The sequence below is a fragment of the Aythya ferina genome (genome assembly GCF_964211825.1).
Source record: "Aythya ferina genome assembly, chromosome: 4".
Classification (NCBI taxonomy): Eukaryota; Metazoa; Chordata; class Aves; order Anseriformes; family Anatidae; genus Aythya; species Aythya ferina.
The window spans coordinates 74,284,345-74,304,220 of NC_140300.1; the positions used below are offsets into that span (position 1 = coordinate 74,284,345).

Genomic DNA, 19,876 nt, shown 5'->3' on the forward strand with positions numbered 1-19,876 from the left:
ATGGAATCAGAGTTTTATTCCAGAAGTGAGCGATCCCAATAATATAAATATCAGCCTTACATGTCTGGGTGAAAGACATTTCATGACATGTGAGATTACTTGGTTGTGTTTTTTTTCTTTTCTCAAGACTTTTCTAACATTGATACTTGTGTAATACTTACCTTTGCTTTCAGTTTTGTGCAATCCATCTGTTATGCTAAATAGGCATAACAATGGCATTGATCATTCTTCATTGTAATATATTTCTATTAATAAGGTTATAATTTGCTTTTAAAAATGGATCAAAAATTATTAAGTGAATTTAGCTATTGTTTAAAAAGGCTGATTGGTCTGAATCAGATACTAAAATCTGATTTCTATCAAGATCTGCATTTAAAGTACTTGAATCTCATGTCCACAACATAATCGTGATATTTTTATTGCCAACTACTGAAAAATTAATTATCCTCAAAAAATCTGCATGTCTAGATAAATGGCCTACTGTTCTGATCCCGCGTGTTAGTCATTATGAGTACTACTCATGGGTGCGTAAGCCATGAGAATAAAACTGCTTCCTTCAGTTACATGTGCTGCCTTCCTCAGGGTACAGAACAACATCACAGAGAGCACGTACAACATCTGAAGGTGGCTCATCTGTTTTTAAAGGTCACTATTGTAGTACTGCTGCTAGTAAATACATATAAAGGACAAAACTCGTGAGATTTGGTAGCAGGAACCCCATTTACCTCAATATGTCCTTCTGTGGTGTCTTGTCTTTTTGGCTTTTTGCTCCTGGATGCTGCAGTTAAATTCTGAGCCTGTGCTTGGAAGCAGCTTATTTATTGCCTTGCATCCCTCATTGCTACAGCAACCAATGCTCTGTAGAGCTGCGTGTACTCACAGAGAAAACAGTGCTGACATTCGGACTGCTGCTCGAGAGATGCTGTTGGCATACAGAGGAAGAACCTTGTGTCGCACGGGAGCTTGTGGCTGGCCACAATTCACCTTGCTGTGTGTATCTTCCAGGGGACAGGATCAAGCCTTACGCATTTACAGTTTTAATGGGAGAGAGTAGGCAAGAGTCATTTCAGCTTTTCTTTGGGTGTTAGCATTCTGTTTTCTGTAGTAATTTGTTTGCATTATGAAGCAGGTGAGAAAACTCCTCCAAAGAGCCTTACTGAAAAGGAATTCATGCTCCTTGCAATAAGGAAATGATCATGCCAGAAAGCCATTTGTGAATATAAACTGTCACCTAGACTAATCTCCAGGTTCTGTGTTTGGGGCAAACAAAAGTCAGCCAAAAGACTTCATGGCCCTTGGTCAGAAAGGTGGCATACCGGATTTGTAAAGCTGTTTTCCCCCCCATGACTATTACATACTCCCCCTGGAAGCTGCATGATATTGCTAATAGCACGCTTTTTTTCATTCTCCCACTCGTTCTCTCATCACACCTTTCCAACATCATCTGTACTGCTGATCCATTGCTATGGCATCCTACCAACCTACCAGCCTGCGGTCCTTCAGTTCAGACAGGTCTCACACGCTGAGCCATGCCTCCTACCTGAGGGACAGTGCCATGATCGATGACACGGTTGTAATCCCCAGCCAGCAGGTAAGCAGTCTCTTTACTTCACTCACCAGTTGGACAAATACGGAAACATAAAAAGATTGCTGTTTGGATTGTAGTAATGATGCCGTGTAGTGCATGCTGCTTGTCTAGTGTAATACAAATCTCTGTAATTTCAGTTGATATTTAATGGCATATTGTACTATATGCAATATGAAACTATTCCAAGATAAATGGCTATGCTGAGTGAATGTAGTACAGGATCTATCTTTATAACGTTCTCCATTTTAACTTATTTTTGAATGATACTAATAGCCATTGGGTCAAATATTCAGGCGATCTAACGAACTGGAGGGCATTGTCCTCAAAGATAATATTGTGAGGCATGCCTGTAAGTTAAAAAAATAATGATTAGGAAATGCTGCTTTGATAAATCACATCATTCATTTCAGTATGAGCACTAACAGATATGATTACTTTGGGCAAGTGTAAAATGTTACAGTAAGTAATGTCTCTAATATGCTTATGCTATTATCATTCACTTGTTTTCTTTTTGAAGAGTGTAAACACTTTAGGCAGTACTATGCAAAATGCATCTTCTTGTTTGGTTGATTAATTGATTTTATTGTAGTATAAAGCAGGGCTTTTTTTGCTTACAAAGGTAACAACGTTGGCCAAAGAAGCTGAGAAGAATTCATATCGCTTAAGCTGGGGTCCTGAAAACTTGGACAATGTGGCTCTTTCTTCCAGCCCTATTCACTCAGGGTGAGTGTATCAATTAGCATTATCTCTTATATTGTATTAAAAAAAAAAAAAAAAAAAAAGAGGGAGAAAGAGAATACCAGCAGTAGCAGCAGCTTCAACTAATTCTTAACTAGGAGATATATTATAAATTCATTTTCTCCTAGAGCTGTCAATAAATTACTACAGTCAGTTACATTCTGATAATCGAGTAAATCTAAGCACCAAGACTATCCACTGAAAGTCAGTGAACTGATGCCAGTTAGCTTTCAGTCAGGTTCAAGAGAGAGAAGATAATAAGATGCATACACACTTGCATCTGTATACATTTTATGGAAAAAAGTCATTTTTAAAGTTAGTAATAATTGAAGCCAAGGGCCTCATGAGTTCAGAGGGCAAGTTAATTCCTGTGCTGGTGGATTGTGCAAGCACCCACTCTAGTGTTTGTCAGAATTACTGATAAAGAAAAAATACAAGGATTTTACATGAATTTTACATGAATTTTACAAGGAATTACATGAAGCCTGTAATAGACAAGCAACCCAAACATGAGGTGCTTTACACACATTTGGCCATAATGTTCATATATTCTCACACTTGACTTTCTGTAAGTGTTTACATTCAGGCAAAGTTATTGGAATGGAGTAAGACCGGACGAAATGCAGGCCCAGCCAAATTCTTACTAATAAAGCTTATCATGGTTGGCCTCAAAATCTGTGCATGCAATTGAGCGCTCTTGCTTACTGAGTTTGAAGTAATTTTATACTTTACACTCAGTTCTACACTTGTGTCCTGCCATCAGGTTTGACGAGGCACGTGCGGATGAATTAGTAATCAACGTCATACAAAAGCATTTCATTTCTGTGGAGCTATGTTGTTTGCAGAATGGCTGCACATTGCTAAATGAAAGATTTTTTGTTAATCTCAAATGAGTTTGCAGCAATCTTACAGTCTGTGTCTTTCAAAAATAACACCGGTGTCCCATGTGGAATGACAGGCAGTCCTGGTCAGAAAGAGGAGCAGTATGGTCATAGCTGCCATTGCGATTTGACTCATTTGTGGCTTATATGAGAAGCTATGTGGTAGCAGGATTTTTAGCTGTGGACAGTATTGTTTGAATTTGCTTTTCTTGAGCTCAAAAACTAACAAATGAAATGAACATGCTTGACTTGTACAGGATATATATGTTAATATCTGTGTCAAGACAGAAGCTTTAAAATTGTTTTGGTGGTTTATTCTAACCCTAAATAGTTTACAGACTTTTTCCAAAGGATGTATGACTTTTCACTTTCACAGAGGTAGGTCTTTCTGGTTATTGCAGAGTATGAACTAAATACTTTTAGAAGAGCAGCATTTATTTCTAATTCAAAAAAATTATATTAGTGGTTTAGATTTTTTTTGGTTGACCAGGATGCTATCAGTAGGATAAAAATAGTTGATTTATTTAAGAAAAGCAACTCTCTGTAGAGCCTTGTATTAAATAGTGACATTTAGCACAACACAAATTATGTGCTTTTTATATATTCTAACTAACCTGCTGCTAAATATTGTTATAAAGAAATCTATAATAACAATCAGCCTTTGGAAAAGACTGTACACTTTATTTTTATCTTGCTTAGATTTGGCTGAGTTATAAACTGTTGGGGTGCATCTTGTTTACATCTCTTTTTTAGGAAAATATATTGCCTGAATCTATTTTTATCTTCTTATCTTCTTTTTATCTGCCATAAAAGAAGACTCCTAGTGCTTGAGAAGAAATGCTATATAAACATTGTTAGTAGCTTTAAGCAAAAACCTTGTTTTTGCTGAAGACATTGGAAATGTATTGAATTTTTCATGAAGTAATACATCAGCAAAGTATTGGACAGCAATTTATTTGGCACAGATGATCTTCATTTTGTATTCTGTGCAGTCTGAGAAAAAATCGACACTCTTCTCTCCCTGCACTACTTCAGTGGCAAACGCCACGTTGTAGAGTTCTTATTGGTCTCCTATTGTAGGGAAGTGTTTCTGTGGATCATGGTGTGGCATCCCCAGTCAAAAGGCTAAATGTATGGAGAACTGTTCTCTGGGTGCGGTATCTCACAGGAACATACTTCAACCTTTCCATAACTAACCAAAACTTCTCCTAGGTGTGACATTTCAGAAAGGGAAAATGTTTCAACCATTCATTTAAAATTTAAATGTAGCTGTTGTTTCAATAGGTTAATAATTTCATCAGTATGGCATAAAAGACAAAATCTTTGGTCAGAGACTTCGGCAGCCATTTCAAAACCAAGAAAATGGTCTCATTAAATGTAACACTCTTGGTGCCCACAATCTCAACATAAACAGCTCCTGGTCATTTTTACACAATTACCTATTTTTGATTAGTTCCATATGCAATACAAATTCCTACATTTAAACTTCCTTTCAGCAAATCAGATTTGCTTCTGCTAATAAAATTAACCAATCTTACGTATTCAGCAAAAGTCAGGATCCGTCGATAAAACCAGGAAGTTTGGATGCTAAATATCCACTAAGGTAGAGTTTTATCACTGCTATTATTAGGGGATATTATGTATGATTTCCTACTGAAGCGTTAGGAGAGACAGAACTAACGCCTACATCGATGTAAGTATGTTTCACAGCTTTAGTCTCATATCCTATTGTGGAAGAACACAGTATTTTCATTAAGTTGGAAGGCAAAACAAGCACTGAACTGAATGATTTCTTTCCACTTGCAGCATTTAGGGCTTGCTTGCCAGTATGATATTCCTATGTCTGTATCACACGTGGTGGTTAAGTGTGAATGGTAAAGATAAGGCTGACTGTAAGATTTTAAAGGATAAATTATGTGCAAAATTATGCCATTCTCATACCTGGGTTCTGGCGATATGGTGAACACACTCTCTCAATTTAGTTCCATAGATTATATTCTAAGTATTTTCCTGAGAAATATCTAAGGGTATGGTAGATAAGAAGAAAGGCAGATTTGTCATACTGGCAGAAACATGGCACTGAGAGCAAGGAGCTTTGAGTTGATGCTCAGATATTAGCTTGCTTTTGTGTCCAGAGCAAGAAACATAGCAGCTCTACTGTTTCTCCAGCTAATTTGCTGTAAAACTCCTATTTAATGAAAAATACTGTTTGCATTTATTTAATTTGATGAAGAAGAGATTAACATATCTGACTAATAGATGTTCCAAGTTCATCAGTATTTGCATCTGACAAACAGTTGGGCTGTTAGTGAATTTTCCTTTCTGGAAGTTTTTGCTTCCATCAAGGAAAAAGGGAGAAGGACAAGGGAGTTGGCAGCTGAACTGTGACAAATAATGTGAATTATCATTCTTAGCTGTCTGTCTGCAAAAAAGGAGACTGGATCCTTGCTAACAAGGTAAACAAAATGTATTTCAAGTGTTGTATTTTGAATCCATAATATTGTTTTCCCCAATGTGACGTTCATTTCCTAGAAATAGTTATGGAAACAGGACCTGGCAGCTACCAGCTGATAGTCATTTCTAAAATCTGAAAGTCTAAATGATTTCAAATTGTGTTCTAGCCTTATTTGGGAAGCCATAATAAGGTAAAATTGCAGTTTGGGTTCATTAATAGTAAATCTCTGTTCATGTCAATGGAAGAAAAAGGCAATGAAAATACAGATAACAAGCAACACCAGAAAACTAACTGGCCATGACACATTACTGAGAGCCTAAACAGCTCAAACTGAAAGTTTAAAATCTGTCATTCTGCAGTACAGAACAAAAGGAGGACAAGAAACATGTTGAAATGGAAGAAAGTGGAGGACTGAACACATTGATAGGAAATTGGAAGAAAATAATGATTTCTCGAGTTATCAGAAATAGTCTGGAATGACCTTTGATACATCCTTTTGATCCATCATTGTCCACATTTATGTATGGATAACTACACTAAGCAACCTGTGGTTTGTTTCTGAAAGGTTTAGAATCAAGTTGTACATTTTATGTATCTGACTTCCAGTTTGAGAATGTATGTAGAGAAAGCTATCACTTTAGCTTTACTGCTGTAGTAGTGGTAACAATGTGTAACCAAAGATACGTGTAGGCTTATTTTCCATACCCACTTCTACCTTCCTGCATGTAATGAATACCTATATATATGTATACGTTCATATGTTTAATTTAGAGATCTATTTTATTTTTCAGTATTTCATTTAACTCATTCTTTTTTTTTCCATTTCTTTTCTTTCTTGATGTTAAATCATCTATTCTATTGCAGATGCTCTTCTCCATGTCTTGATCATGACAACAGCAGGTGAACTTCTGCATAATTTCTTTCTTTAATATATTGCACTTCTCACCCCATATTTATCCTCCTCTCTTACCTCACTTCAGGATGCTTTAGTGTTTTGATAGTGCACACTGGCCAAGAGAAAAAAAAAATCTACTCTGACTGACTAGCAATAACAGTTAGCATGGACCTATTTCTCTTCCTTACAGGTCCACTGCAAACAATCTTAACAAACCTCCTATACATTCCTAGCTTGTTTTAACCCTTGATTTACTTAACATTATTTTTTCTCGATCAGTAACGTGGTTTAATGTTACTAAAAAGGAAGGAAAAAAAAACAAACAATAAAAAATGCAACACAAACCACTGTAAATAGGTCTAGTTTCAACTACCATTTTACAGGAGGCCTTTTCTCTCACCTGTCACTATAGACAGTGTTGCAGACTCACTCCCTAGACCATATTTTCGAAATAGTACTACCCTGTTGGAAATAGCAACAGCACTGTATTGAAAAAATGAAAGTTGACCTCATATATTTAATTTTTCGTACCAAGGACATGTTGTGTGTGACCTTGTTTCTACCACTGGCACATTGCATCCTGCACAGAGCACCTGAAGTGGGACCTTCCCAAAGGAAAATGTCTTCACTTAGCACACTAGGTGTTTGTTGGCACGATACTTCTTCATTTCCTTTAACATAACCACAGAAAAGCGTAAAATTTCTAAAATACTCAGCTGTGTAAAATTATTAAGCGGCTAAGTAAAAACCCAAACTACAAAAGCATATTTTTAGGGGATGCTACTCAATCTCTGTGTAGCTGACTAACGCAGTGAAGAGAGTGCTGCCATCAGTTATTATTTCTAGTGGATTCTTGTGTAGGATCATGTTTTTTGTCCTCCTCGAATGTGTATTTTGCCCTGTTTATGTATGGCATAGTTGCAGCCTGATCAAAAGCACCCTGAGGTAGTTGAATGACTTGCTGTTGACTTCAGTGGGAGCTGGATCAAGGCCTTTCTTCTTCATTTCCGATGTTCTATCGGTTTCCTTCTCCAGCTGCACACTTTGCAATGGCTGAAGCACCCTGATTGTTTCTGCTTCTTCACACTGCGACTTACACTGAATGCTGCTATCTCCTTGTTTCCCAGTTGCTTTTATAAAATTAAGATAACACATAAATGTTCTCAAATGTGTCTACAATGGATGTGCTCCAGTTGCAGCTTTTTGATCATTCCTTGCTATCTGATGACAGCATGTGTGCCTGCCTAGCTAGTTTAAAAGGGTAATCACATCTGAACTAACCACGGAAACGGTGTATTGATTTTGCCTATTCTGACCGGTGTGTTAAAAGAGCTATTGCCTGTTCTAGAAAGGCACTTCACGTTGCTAGGTTTGCATGGCTCTCCAAATGATTCTGCAGAATGAGAAGTGCGTTTGAGTGCCAACTGCTTGCGTTCACAGCTACCTGGAAGCGTGACTCTTCTGCAAAGCTATTTACATAACAGCAGTTCCTTACAGATCACACAGCAACTCTCTTCTTTCGCCCCCCAGTGCTGACACATCCTTTTTTTGTTTGTAAATCCTGCTATTACCTTTTAAATGAACGTAGATATAGGATAAGACTATGTTAATTCCATGTGAATAAAAACAGCAAAGGGAATAACACAGGATCACATTTGAAATCCAAAAATTTATTGGAAATAACTTTTTTTCTCCGTGGAAGGTGGATGAATTCAATGCATAGTTTGTGTTTTGTTAAGTGGAGCCATGAGAAAACCCATTGGTGTTTGCTCTGCTCTCTGTAGAAGGCAGGGAATCAGCCTGAAAGATGTAGGGAACTTTTTTGTGTCCTTAACCAGAAGGATGCTGTAGCTGATGGTGATTGATATAGTAACCTTTCATATGGTGAGCTTATAATTGCTCTAAAATTAAAGAGAATGAAATGGCCTCCATGATTTATGGGTAGGTATGGCTAAATTAGAGAATAGATGATGCTTTGTCTAACTGCTGACCATGTGTTTAACAGAAGCATGTTTAGAGTCACCTGCAGTCTGTGATTTATTTCTGGAAAAGAATTGCTTTTGTTGTTGTTTTTAAAATCCTGATATTTTCCCATAAACTAATCCGTTTAATTGATTTTGCTATAAAAACCCCTTGTAATTTCACTGCTGCCTTGCTAAGTCTCAGGAAAGCTCAGTATCAGTCCAGTTTGCAAGACTATAAACGTCAATGTCATGTGTTTGTGTCGTGCAGGATTTCTAACTCAACCTTTAAAACTGTCAGAAAAGGAAACTTACTCAAAGGCTGCCCTGTCTCCTGGTACTGACAAAGCTTGTCTCATTGTTGCCCTTGTCACCCCACCATACAAGTTTTGTCTTTGACACCTTAACCTTTAATTTCCTTTGATTTTGAATCATCACTTAAGTTAAAATTTAATTTCTTGCAGTGGGTTGCCAAAATAATCCAAAGTTAGTGCTAAAGAGGGATGCTCCCCCAGTCTGTAGCTATTAGATGATATATATGTTAGGGCTATTCACATACAAGCAGTACGTATCAAATAATTAATCTGAATTTTAAATTTCCTTTATATTAGTCAAACAATTTTTTCACTTTCCTAAGGGCATGTTTCAGAAAGCAAGTTTTATAATATCCCTTAGTTTTGTATGAATTATTTACATAGTGATATACACAGTCCTTCAGAAAATCAAAGATTTTCTAGTCCTGGAAGAGTAATGTCACCGTCTTGTAGCTCTGTTTTATAGCAAAAAAAGCAATAAAGGAGGCTGCTGTGTTTCAGAAAATACTTTGTTATAAATTATTTTATTGACTCTTCCATATAAATACCCAAACCAATATGAATTGTGCTGATTTAAAGAAATGGATAAAAATAATTAGATTAAATAAGTGGATGAGAAAACAAATGTGGCAAAAGATTGGGAAATAATTAGGATGGCATGGTGAAAATTAACATATTTCCACACTCCATATCAGCTCTAGAAATCCTGCATCTATGTACTGTCCTTACAGACTCTCATGCTACAGCTCAGAGCTGGGAACTTTTTCCCCTTTGGTTTCTTTCTTTTTGTTAATGCTAGCCCTTCCTAGTTCTCCAAAATTAGTTCTCCTTAAATTTCTCAGTAGTGTGTAGCTTCTTTTTGAGAACCAGCTCCTCCATATTTAGTATGATAACTGGCACTATTCTTTCTCTGCTACCCTCGTACTAGGCTGTGTTTGCCTGAATTTGCTATCTAGCATTTCACACTTAGCCAGAAGTCAGAACCCTTCAGAAATCTCTCATTTCACCTGGGAGGCTGTTTCAGGGAGAGGGAACAGGTTTATTTTTTGGTGTATACTGTAATGAACACTCCTTGTTTTCCAGATTTTATCTTGTTACTTAGTTAATAAATTTGATCTTTATGATAGAAACAGCTGTTTCTACAGTGAATGGTGATGTCCTATTGTTGTGTCCACCTTTCAGTGATACTTATCTTTGCCTGTTGGACTCTTTGGAGCACTGGTTGGTGTCAGTGATAGCTGACTGACAGACCTTGCCCTGACATGGTTTGGCTGCCAGACACCTTCAGTAAACTTAAAATGAAAGAAAGTTACAACTTTAATTAACGCCTGAACACACACTGCTATCATAATTAAGAGGTAAACTCTTAAGTTTAGAGAGAGAAATGCCATGTTAAAATTTTAGTTGGTCAGTATTAGACTCTGCAGATTGCAGGTGTGGGGACACAGTGTTGCTGCGTGTCAGGTGAGATACAGGTTCTTACAGGTGGTCAAAATCAAAGGTTACTCCTGATTCTGCTTTTACGGTGGCTACACACAACAGGGGTGATTATCTGAACTGTGTAACGTGTGCTTTCTGAGAAGGCACCCTGTTCATCTTTAAATTAGTCTGAAAGGAATTACCGTACAGAGAAAAAGCACCATATTAAAAGCAACAGCACCCATTGTTGTGATCACAGGAAAGATTTTTTGATTTGACCCTTACCTTTTGTGTGTAGGTATTCTTCTAGCAGTTGACGGTGTTCTTGGCACTGCTGAGACACACGGGGAGATACGCTAAGGCGGATATAAGACAGACAGATGAACTAGCACTAGTATTTTCAGTGATGGGCAGGAAAAGAAGATGATCCTGTTGAAGTATGCAATCTTGAGTATTACGTCAACAATGAAAAATAAATGAATCATAAACATTGTATTCGTGACAGCTTACACAACGAACAATGTGATTGCTAATTTTATTCAGTAAGTGCACTCATCAGCTTGTGGTAATTATGGGGGTAGTAGTTCTGTTGCTCACAGTGTTTGCACCAAAATGTGAAACTCTTCTTCGAGAACTCACTGTTACTAACTGCCTCTAAAGCACGCATCATAACAGAGGCTTGGGCCAATTCTCTGAAACATAATTCAGAAACACTTTGATAACACTACTTCATACCGTTAAAGGAGCATTATTGAAACAATTGAGCATTTAGTATCTCTTAAAGCTCTTCTTTCCTCTGTGCTTTAAAATGTATAGTATGTATTTTGTGAAGGAAGCTCCCATTTTTTATAAATTCATCCCCGGAGAATCAAAGCTGTAAAATGTTTTCATTTTCTTTCTTTTCCCCCCTGTTAAAACCACAGAAACACCAACCTCTAAGGAATGAGATAATGGTTGTACTACCCAGACTTTTACACTAAACAAAACCTAGAGGTATATGAATGGCAGTAGAGTAGGAGACTGCATGTGTGAGAAAGACTGGCATCCCTGGTGCATGGTGTGCTTCTGACTGGCGCTTGTGGCTCCCTCATCCATTTCTCTGACTTGCACGGTGTGTTGAGTGTTGTGTTTTACAGCATGTGGAGTTACTTGTAGCTGTGTGGGTACTGAACGGATGCAATGTTTGTTGCACAGAACGGTCAAGGGGACAGTGGAAAAATATTTGTAACTCACGTTATAAGGGCTTTTCTCTATTGCAGGTCCTTCAGTAGCATTTCTGCGACTCCCCCTGTGATGATTCTATTTTAGTGGCTAGAAGTAGGCCTGATACCGTTCTGTCTCATCTGCACTTATTTTCACTTCCAGCAACCTGACATTCCCATCCCACATCAGGCATGATCCTAAGTCATAAACCAATAAAAAAAAATTGAAATAGTTCTGTACCTTTCCCAAGAATATCCCTTATATAATCTTTGGAGCAAATCTTTCCAAAGCTACCTGTTGGCTATATAGGGAACTATAAAAAGTTCAGCCTATAAGAAATTCTGTGAAATGTTTTTCTCCCTTTTAAAGAAAAAGATATAAATAAGATATACACAAAATAATTTGCCTTGTGCTAGGAGAGTTCCCTGTAGCTGGCTTTCTGCATCTGTAAGTTTTCCACTGGGACATTGCACTGCTGTGCAAAATAACACAGAAAGACAAAATTCCATAAGTAAACCTCCTATATAATGACTAGCTATTGTCAGCTCACCCAAATCCAAAATTTGTCTTCAAACTATGATGACATGTTGAGTTATCAGCTTGTCTCGTAAAGAAATAAAACCAAAAAAAAAAAGTCTTTCTTTAATGACATGAAAGATTTCTTTAATAAATCAAGGATTTCTATTGGTTCTACTCACCCACCACTATTTTCTCCTAATCCATTTGTAATTTCCTAACCAATTTTTTTTCATAATCTGTTGCAAAGGGTAAGGAAAAAAGTGAAGTCTCTAACCTTAGTGTGAAACAGTCACTTTTTTGTAGTTTTTTTTTTCTTCCTGCATTAAAATAATTCTTTCAACAGTCTTATTATAAAGGGAAAAGTTCTTTGAGAGATTAATATTAAAGCTGGAGATTTTTGACATAAATTGGTGATAGCTTCAGTGATTCAGTAAGAGCTGTGTCCACATGCTCAAGAATGAAATCTGTTTTTTTAATGAGCTTTTTTTTTTTAAAAAAAAAAGTTTATCAAATAACTAGAAAATTACATAGATAACCTAAAAAACAAAAACAAAAAAACACCCCTTCAATCAGAATTGGCTTTATATCATTGAGCTGCAAATCATTTTAAGATATATTAGTTTTGTAAAATATTTGAAGAGTGCCAACTTAACATTACAGATGCTCACAGGTACAGAGTAGAGGTATTTGCAGTTAACCGTGTCCAATATGTATATGATGTGCACACAAACACACATCTATGAGTGACTGCTGGTATTCCTACCAACAGCAGCACTGTAAAGTAAAACTAGTTCTGTGACGAACTCTTAGATGGCAGCTGTCAGTTTAATTAATAAATGATCGACTTGCTAGTGTTAGGTCAGAGGTTGGACTCGGTAATCTTGGAGGTCTCTTCCAACCTAGTAGATCCTGTGATTCTGTAATGCTTCACATGGGAGAAAGGCTTTTTCTAATCATACGTCATGAGAAAGAGCTGTGTGTCTATTTGTAGTTTGTTACATCCGTGAAACATAACCAAAGGAACGTCAGTCTGCTTCTCCATCTAATATTTTCCCCCTGATTTTCCAGCTTCCTAGTTAGTTTCATGGTGGATGCTCGTGGGGGTGCCATGCGAGGTTGCAGACATAATGGACTACGAATTATTATTCCTCCACGGAAATGCACTGCTCCAACACGTGTGACCTGCCGGCTGGTGAAACGCCACCGACTGGCCACCATGCCTCCCATGGTGGAAGGTGAAGGTCTGGCCAGCCGCCTGATTGAAGTCGGACCGTCCGGTGCTCAGTTCCTTGGGTAAGGGGTGCCATGGGGCCTAAAGGAAAGCATTCGGTATGTTCCCATCTGTTTGCAAGTTGCACTGAAATGGTTCCTTTCTGGAGATTTGAACAGAAAAAGATGCTTGTAACAAAGTAACAGACTGGCTGTGTGAAATCCAAATCATTTGTTAGTTAGCAATTCATAAAGCTTTTATGACTTTTCCTTTGAAAACTGGTATTTTTAACCACTAGCACTAAGGTTCATGTGCTTCCTTGGATGTCATTATTACTCAGTGTTGTGATATTATAGTGAGAAAATCCCTTTGCAGCCAGAAAAGGCCATTCATACTATATTTAAATAGTCTGCATATAAGGTGTGAATAGCACAGCACTGATCTAAAGCCCAAAGGTAAAGCCTGCTACATAGTCAACACAAGTTATAGCTGCTTATTTGAGACGCTTGTGTTGTGTTATCAGTAATTCGGACTAAGGAGAGCACAGTGCTTTTGATTTTTCTGGGTTATTGCTGAGTTAATTGATGATATATGCAATAGGACAACCCGAGAATTTTGGGCCATTTGTTTTGTCCTATGCTGCAAAACCCTTAGAAAGATCAGATTTGTGTCTGCTGCTGACCTTGTTTTAGCAGTTTTCAGCTGAGAGCAGCAGTTATCCCCTTTTTTAAAATTATTTTTACCAACTGTTCTCCCTGTCAACTGTGGCATCCAAAAGTTGATGACTGAAGGAACCCCTTCTATGACTGTAAATACCTTCACTCAGAAATTGAAAAAAGTGACCCTGTAAACTGCAATAGTTTAATTTCAGAACAAATCAGTTGCTTGAAAATGCTATCATAGCAGGCAGTCATGGAGTCACTGTCATTGTTAGTGCTTTTTCTGAAGTATTGAGTTCAGGGAGTTGAAAAAAGTTGGTTAGTGGGTTTTAACTGCACACTGCTTTTATATATGGCTTGAATGGAGAACGTATCCAAGGCATGGTTTGGCTCCCTCACTGCTGCTCTAGGCTGTTAAGAAAACAAGAGCAGTTCTGAAGCACTGCCAAAGTGATGTGAAGAGCAAGCCAACCATTCCTTTTGACAGATAGGATACCTCTTAATATCACAAATAACAGCAAGCCAGCTGGCTAATCAGATGCTTTGTATCACTTACTCATTTTGCTCCTTGGTCAGTTTTTAAGAGAGGTAGAAAGAAGTCAAAAGAAATGAAGAAGAATTTCAAAACAGAAATATTATGCTGTCACATTCAGTCTTCCCACACAGAATATGGCCTTGAGTATCTCTTCTACTTTCTTATCAATGGTTTTTCTATCTAATGAGCACATCTCATCTGAAAGACTGGGATATATCAGTGATGTTCTTTCTCAGAGCTCAGAGGAGGTATACCCTTCCTGTGAGCATTTTCCTAGGTGTTGTACTGGCAGTGAAATCAGAAAATGACTGTACTGATTGCAGAGATGCATTCTGAGTTACAAGTCCTGTTCCCTTTGAGTTCACTGCCAAAATTCCCATCGTCTTCCTAGAGCAAGGAGAGATCCTACATTAATGAAACTCACTTTGTTGATTTTGATCACCAAATTGTCATCGCTAGGGTGGAACCTTATTCAGTGTACAGCCTAATTCCACTCTGTGGACCAGACAGTGGCACTGGCATTCTGGCAAAAAAATACATAAAGTTTATTTATGTTCTTTCTTTCACTGCTGCTTTGGATGTACTCAGTAAACTTCATCTGCCTACGGCTCCTCCCCCACTTAATGAGGGAGAAAGCTTGGTCAGCCGAATCCTTCAGCTGGGGCCTCCTGGGACCAAATTCCTTGGGTAGGAGAGACTTGAAACAAATTGATGGATGCTGACCTCCCCATTCTTCTCCTCCTTCTGCAATATGATTTTTTTGTGTCATTATGCCCATGATATTGTCCCTTTCTATGATTTGAAATTTTGTATACCTAACCTGTAGTGGACCATTTTTCAACTCTTGTGGTATGTGGTTTTGTTTTGGTGGTATGTCTGTATCTTTTTCTTAAAGTACTGTGGCCTTTGTTTTTGTTTTGGCATGAGATCTTCCTGGTTATGTGCTTGATGTCTGTAGCAAAGCAACCTGGATTGGGAGAAAAAAAAAAGGAATCTACTGTAAAATTTAAGACTTTTTTTTTTTTGTATCAAGGACTAAATAATCAATTAGATACATGTTGGATACCACCAGTATAATAGAACATGTGACATTTACTATTTATATGATAACCTGTGTGAGTATTCTAATTAGAGAAGTGTATGTACAAATATATATATATTTTCTGTCCTGTTCCCAAGAGTACGCATTTCTATGTGTATATAAATATAGATATATTGTATGTACACATGTGTGTATATTTATATGTATATATATACACACATACATTGATACATCTATTTACATCCGCTTGTTAGACAAGGCAAATTCTTATCTCCTATACATAAATAGAAACCCAGATGTTCTTCTCAGACCTCCCTTATTTCTCCTAGAGTGTAAAATCAGAATAAATTCATTGGAATATATAGAACTACCATGAAGTAAAATTGGCACAGGACACAATCGCCCGCTGATTGCAATGAAATTACTCTGATTTGCACTAGTATAAGTGAGATCAGAATTTGTTCTACCATCGATGTGCATTACAGTAGATTCTCTTTGAAATGAAGTTGCGCAGGTTAACCCAGACAGTAGTGACAATTAAATCGAGCATGAGTTTTGAAATGAATTTGAAAAACAATTCTCAAATTTCTACTTAAGCCCTATTATCTTACCAAATACCATTCACACTGTGGAAAGAGGTGAATGCACTTTTTAAATCTGTCTTTCAGCATTTACTGTGTCCCTGTAAAAATCGAATGTGTGTTAGTGATCTAGTAGTTTAGGATTATGCCAAAGTATTCCAGAGAATAGGTAGAATCCCAGGTCACTTTGTAGCAGACTGAGTAGAGTTGCTGTTAATCCTGTTTCTTCCTTTCTCCTGTGTGCATTTAATGCGCTGTGTTGCTGTGCCAGGCCTGTGATTGTGGAGATTCCCCATTTTGCTGCTCTGCGTGGGAAAGAGAGAGAGCTGGTGATCCTGCGCAGTGAGAATGGGGACAGCTGGAAGGAACATTTCTGTGAATACACTGAGGATGAACTGAATGAAATCTTGAATGGAATGGATGAAGGTATCAAGCGTGATATATTCCTTTCTTTGCTCCTGCAGTACTCCTATAACTGGGGCCAACAACATTTTACCATTTTTTTTCTGTTTAGCACATCATGTTTAGTCCACCTTGAGAACTTCTGACACCGCATTCTTCAGATACTTCTTCACTTCAGTCATACTGGAGTATATAATTTTCTTGGCACACAGGCCAGGAGAAGCACTGTGTACTTGTGCTTACTTCCCTTGCATGGTCTACTGAGTGGTGGGAATACAACAAAATCTACTGTCACGAAGTTGAGAATAGATGCTAACCTTTTTTTTTTCCCTGCTTCTTTTCACAGTATTAAACAAAAAGTTTCCATGATAAACATCATCTTTCCAAAACAAGGCAATTATCATACTAATCCTTTCCAAGCAGTTACATGTGTGGGAGGAAATGTCAGTCATGGATACTCATTTTCTGAGAGAACAGAATGGACTTGGGCTGTCTAGGATCTGCAGAATTTGTTGTAAATTATGTTGTCTTTTAGAAGAACAAAATAGCCAAGCTGCATACTTCAAAACGAACTCTGATACTTTTTTTGATTTGAGGTTTTGTTTCTTTGATGCTACTCCAAATCATAATGTGAAGTGTAAAGGGGCTTGGTCCAATCCCTTAGCTTGTTTGCCCACTGATTTTGGGCAAGTTTTTGACTTCAGTTTGATGTCTTAAGCTTCCTTCACTTAGTTGCTGAGTCTGTCTGTGTCTGTCTTTCTTGATTTCTTTGTTTTAGCCAAGCTTAAAGTGTTGAGATGTTTCGTGTTACCCAGTAATTTCTAGACAAAATGCATCTGTAAGTTGTGGTTAAGCTGTGAAAAGCTGGAATGCATTTTGAAGTTCACAAAATTGCTTCTATGAAAATTTTGTTTGATGACCGTCTTCTCTTTTGCCTCAGTCCTTGACACACCAGAGGAACTTGAGAAGAAACGCATCTGCCGCATCATCACCCGAGATTTTCCTCAGTACTTTGCAGTGGTATCCCGGATCAAACAGGACAGCAACCTTATTGGACCCGAGGGAGGTGTGCTGAGCAGCACAGTGGTACCACAAGTGCAGGCAGTCTTCCCAGAAGGGGCTCTAACCAAACGAATTCGTGTTGGCCTGCAGGTACAATGAAACAGTTAGAAGGCATCTTTTTTTTTTTTTTTTTTTCCTTTTTTCTTTTTCCTTCAGAGTTATACAGTTTATTCAGATTCTTGCCTGTTAACTGTATGTTCTTGGAAGAAGTGCCTCATTTTGATGATGATGATATTAGTGCAGATCGTAGAACAATTTCTTGAATAGTTTTTATGAAAGGCTTCAAAGCAATTCAAAATGCAGTGATAGCTAGGTCAAATGGACAGTTTGTCATCATGAAGTAAACCAGCCTAGCAGTCCACAACTGAGAGAGGTGTAAGTCCTCCTGTCTTCCCTCCTCCTACCTCGTGCTGAACCTGCCAAAAGCATCCAACACTTATCTTGGTCAGGCTACTGTGATTGTTGAAATCCTCTGTAAATAGCTGAATAGCTTACTAAAACAGCCCAGAGTTTGTTCTAAGGAGAAAAAAACAAAAACCTACAACACAAAACCACACATGCAAAAAAAAAAAACAAAACAAAAACCACAAAGGAATCATTAACTTTTGGTTAAGTGTAATAAATTAATGCTGATGAGCACCAGGAAAGACAATAAGAAGAGGAGGAGATCTCCCCTGCTCACTGGCAGTCAGTCTTTTCTCTGCAGATTTTCCTGAGAAATTGTACCACTTAATGGAAGAGCTTTAGTATTTCTAGCAATATATAGACCCAGTGCTTTACATACTCTGTTTACAAGTAACTATTCTGTTGCTGTCCTTTGCTTTGGAAAGGCTCAACCTATGCATACTGAACTTATAAAGAAGATTTTGGGCAACAAGGCTACCTTCAGTCCTATAGTCACGCTGGAACCCAGAAGAAGGAAGTTCCATAAACCCATCACGATGACGATTCCTGTCCCTAAAGCCTCCAGTGATGGGATCATGAATGGTTATGGAGGTGACACTCCAACTTTAAGGTTACTGTGCAGCATAACAGGTAGGATACAAATACTAAAGCTTTTTATGTGCATCTTGATATTGTCAGTCACCATGGGCTAAATAAATAGATTGAACTGATTACACATATGGAAAGTTTGGTGAAAAGTGAAACTGCTTTCCAATCAATCCATTTCTATCAGAAATATCATTTGTAACTTGGGCTAACAAGAAACATGTTACAATAATTGTAGATTTTGGTGGTTGGGTGTTGGCATTTCACTTAGAGTTTCCATTTCTTGAGTACCAGCATAACCTCTGCCTAGCAGAGTAAGTGCAGTATAGACATAAGGTTAAAATATGCTTCATAGAAAAAATATTGGGGTTAAACAATTTAAACTTACTGTAACTCCAAAGTGATTAAGGCCGTATTTGGTTTCAGGCAACAGGCAGTAATTAGCTGCATGCTTTCATTCTGCTTAAAATTTACCATCAAGTATCTTTGTCAATTTTCAAACTGATTTCAAATATCATCCCCATGTAAGATACATTATGCACTAAGATGTGGTAGTGAGTCATTAAAGCGAGCAGGTGCTTTTACAATTTGATACAAAGGTATTAATTAACTGACATCTGGTCAACAAAGAAGTATTTGCATTTCCAAGAAAGTGAAACAAGATTATTTAAATAGAGAATAGTCTCTAATATTAAAGAGGAATTTGAATAAATGCCATGGATAAACAGTAAATCAGTAAAGATTCTCCCAGAAACTTTAAACATGAACTTGGTTACAAGAATGCTTCACCAACAGGAGAAAGGAGGTTATTTCCTGGAAACTAGTGCTCTTCAGTGTATACAACTTGTTCTAAGGTTTGTGTAAAGACTCTGCTATATGGTCATATGGATATCTAACGAATCAGCTGTATATGAGAGGGGGGACAGACATTCTTACTGGCTGGTTACCCATAGTTTTTCATTTAATACTTACATTTTATAAATAGCTGTAACTGCTGTTGGAATTTCTGTTTTCTGTAAACTCATTCTGATTTTAAACTAACTGGAATTAACGTGACATTCCTCACCAAAAGGTGAGGCAGGGAAAGATACTGAAAAACTTGAAAACATAGTCTAAGTCCCCATCATTCACCCTAGAACATCTGCAGGCTTGACAGACTTTCAGTAGCATAGGTCAAATAGGAAGCTGGCAACATCAGAGTTAAACAAGGCCAAAACATTTAATAGGCTGATAGGAATCCAGAAGTCTATCAATTGTACAGCAAGATACCAATGTGCAAATTTCAACTGTAGGATCTTCCCAGGAGCTGTCAGACACAGATTGCTCAATAGACTTTAATTGGAATGTGCAAAAGAAATTTCCTGGTTATGTAGATACTGGACTAGAGTCTTTCTGAACTATTTGAAAAGGAATTAGATTATG

General features: G+C 37.5%; 1 protein-coding gene across 34 annotated transcripts in view; it reads left to right on the forward strand.

Moving 5' to 3' along the window:
• The window catches only part of ANK2 (ankyrin 2), a 339,161-nt gene that overhangs the window by 278,896 nt on the left and 40,389 nt on the right, over positions 1-19,876 (forward strand). For 12 of the 34 annotated variants that reach the window (XM_084519004.1, XM_084518972.1, XM_084518977.1 and 9 more), the window contains 6 exons: positions 1,489-1,591; positions 2,208-2,311; positions 13,042-13,266; positions 16,272-16,426; positions 17,343-17,554; positions 18,295-18,499. In XM_084519004.1, the coding sequence (XP_084375130.1) occupies positions 1,489-1,591; positions 2,208-2,311; positions 13,042-13,266; positions 16,272-16,426; positions 17,343-17,554; positions 18,295-18,499 (1,004 nt within the window). Of the gene's footprint in view, positions 1-1,488; positions 1,592-2,207; positions 2,312-5,621; positions 5,664-6,526; positions 6,563-13,041; positions 13,267-14,965; positions 15,065-16,271; positions 16,427-17,342; positions 17,555-18,294; positions 18,500-19,876 lie in introns of all 34 variants that reach the window. The other 22 variants (XM_084518971.1, XM_084518993.1, XM_084518982.1 and 19 more) reach the window with 5 other exon arrangements.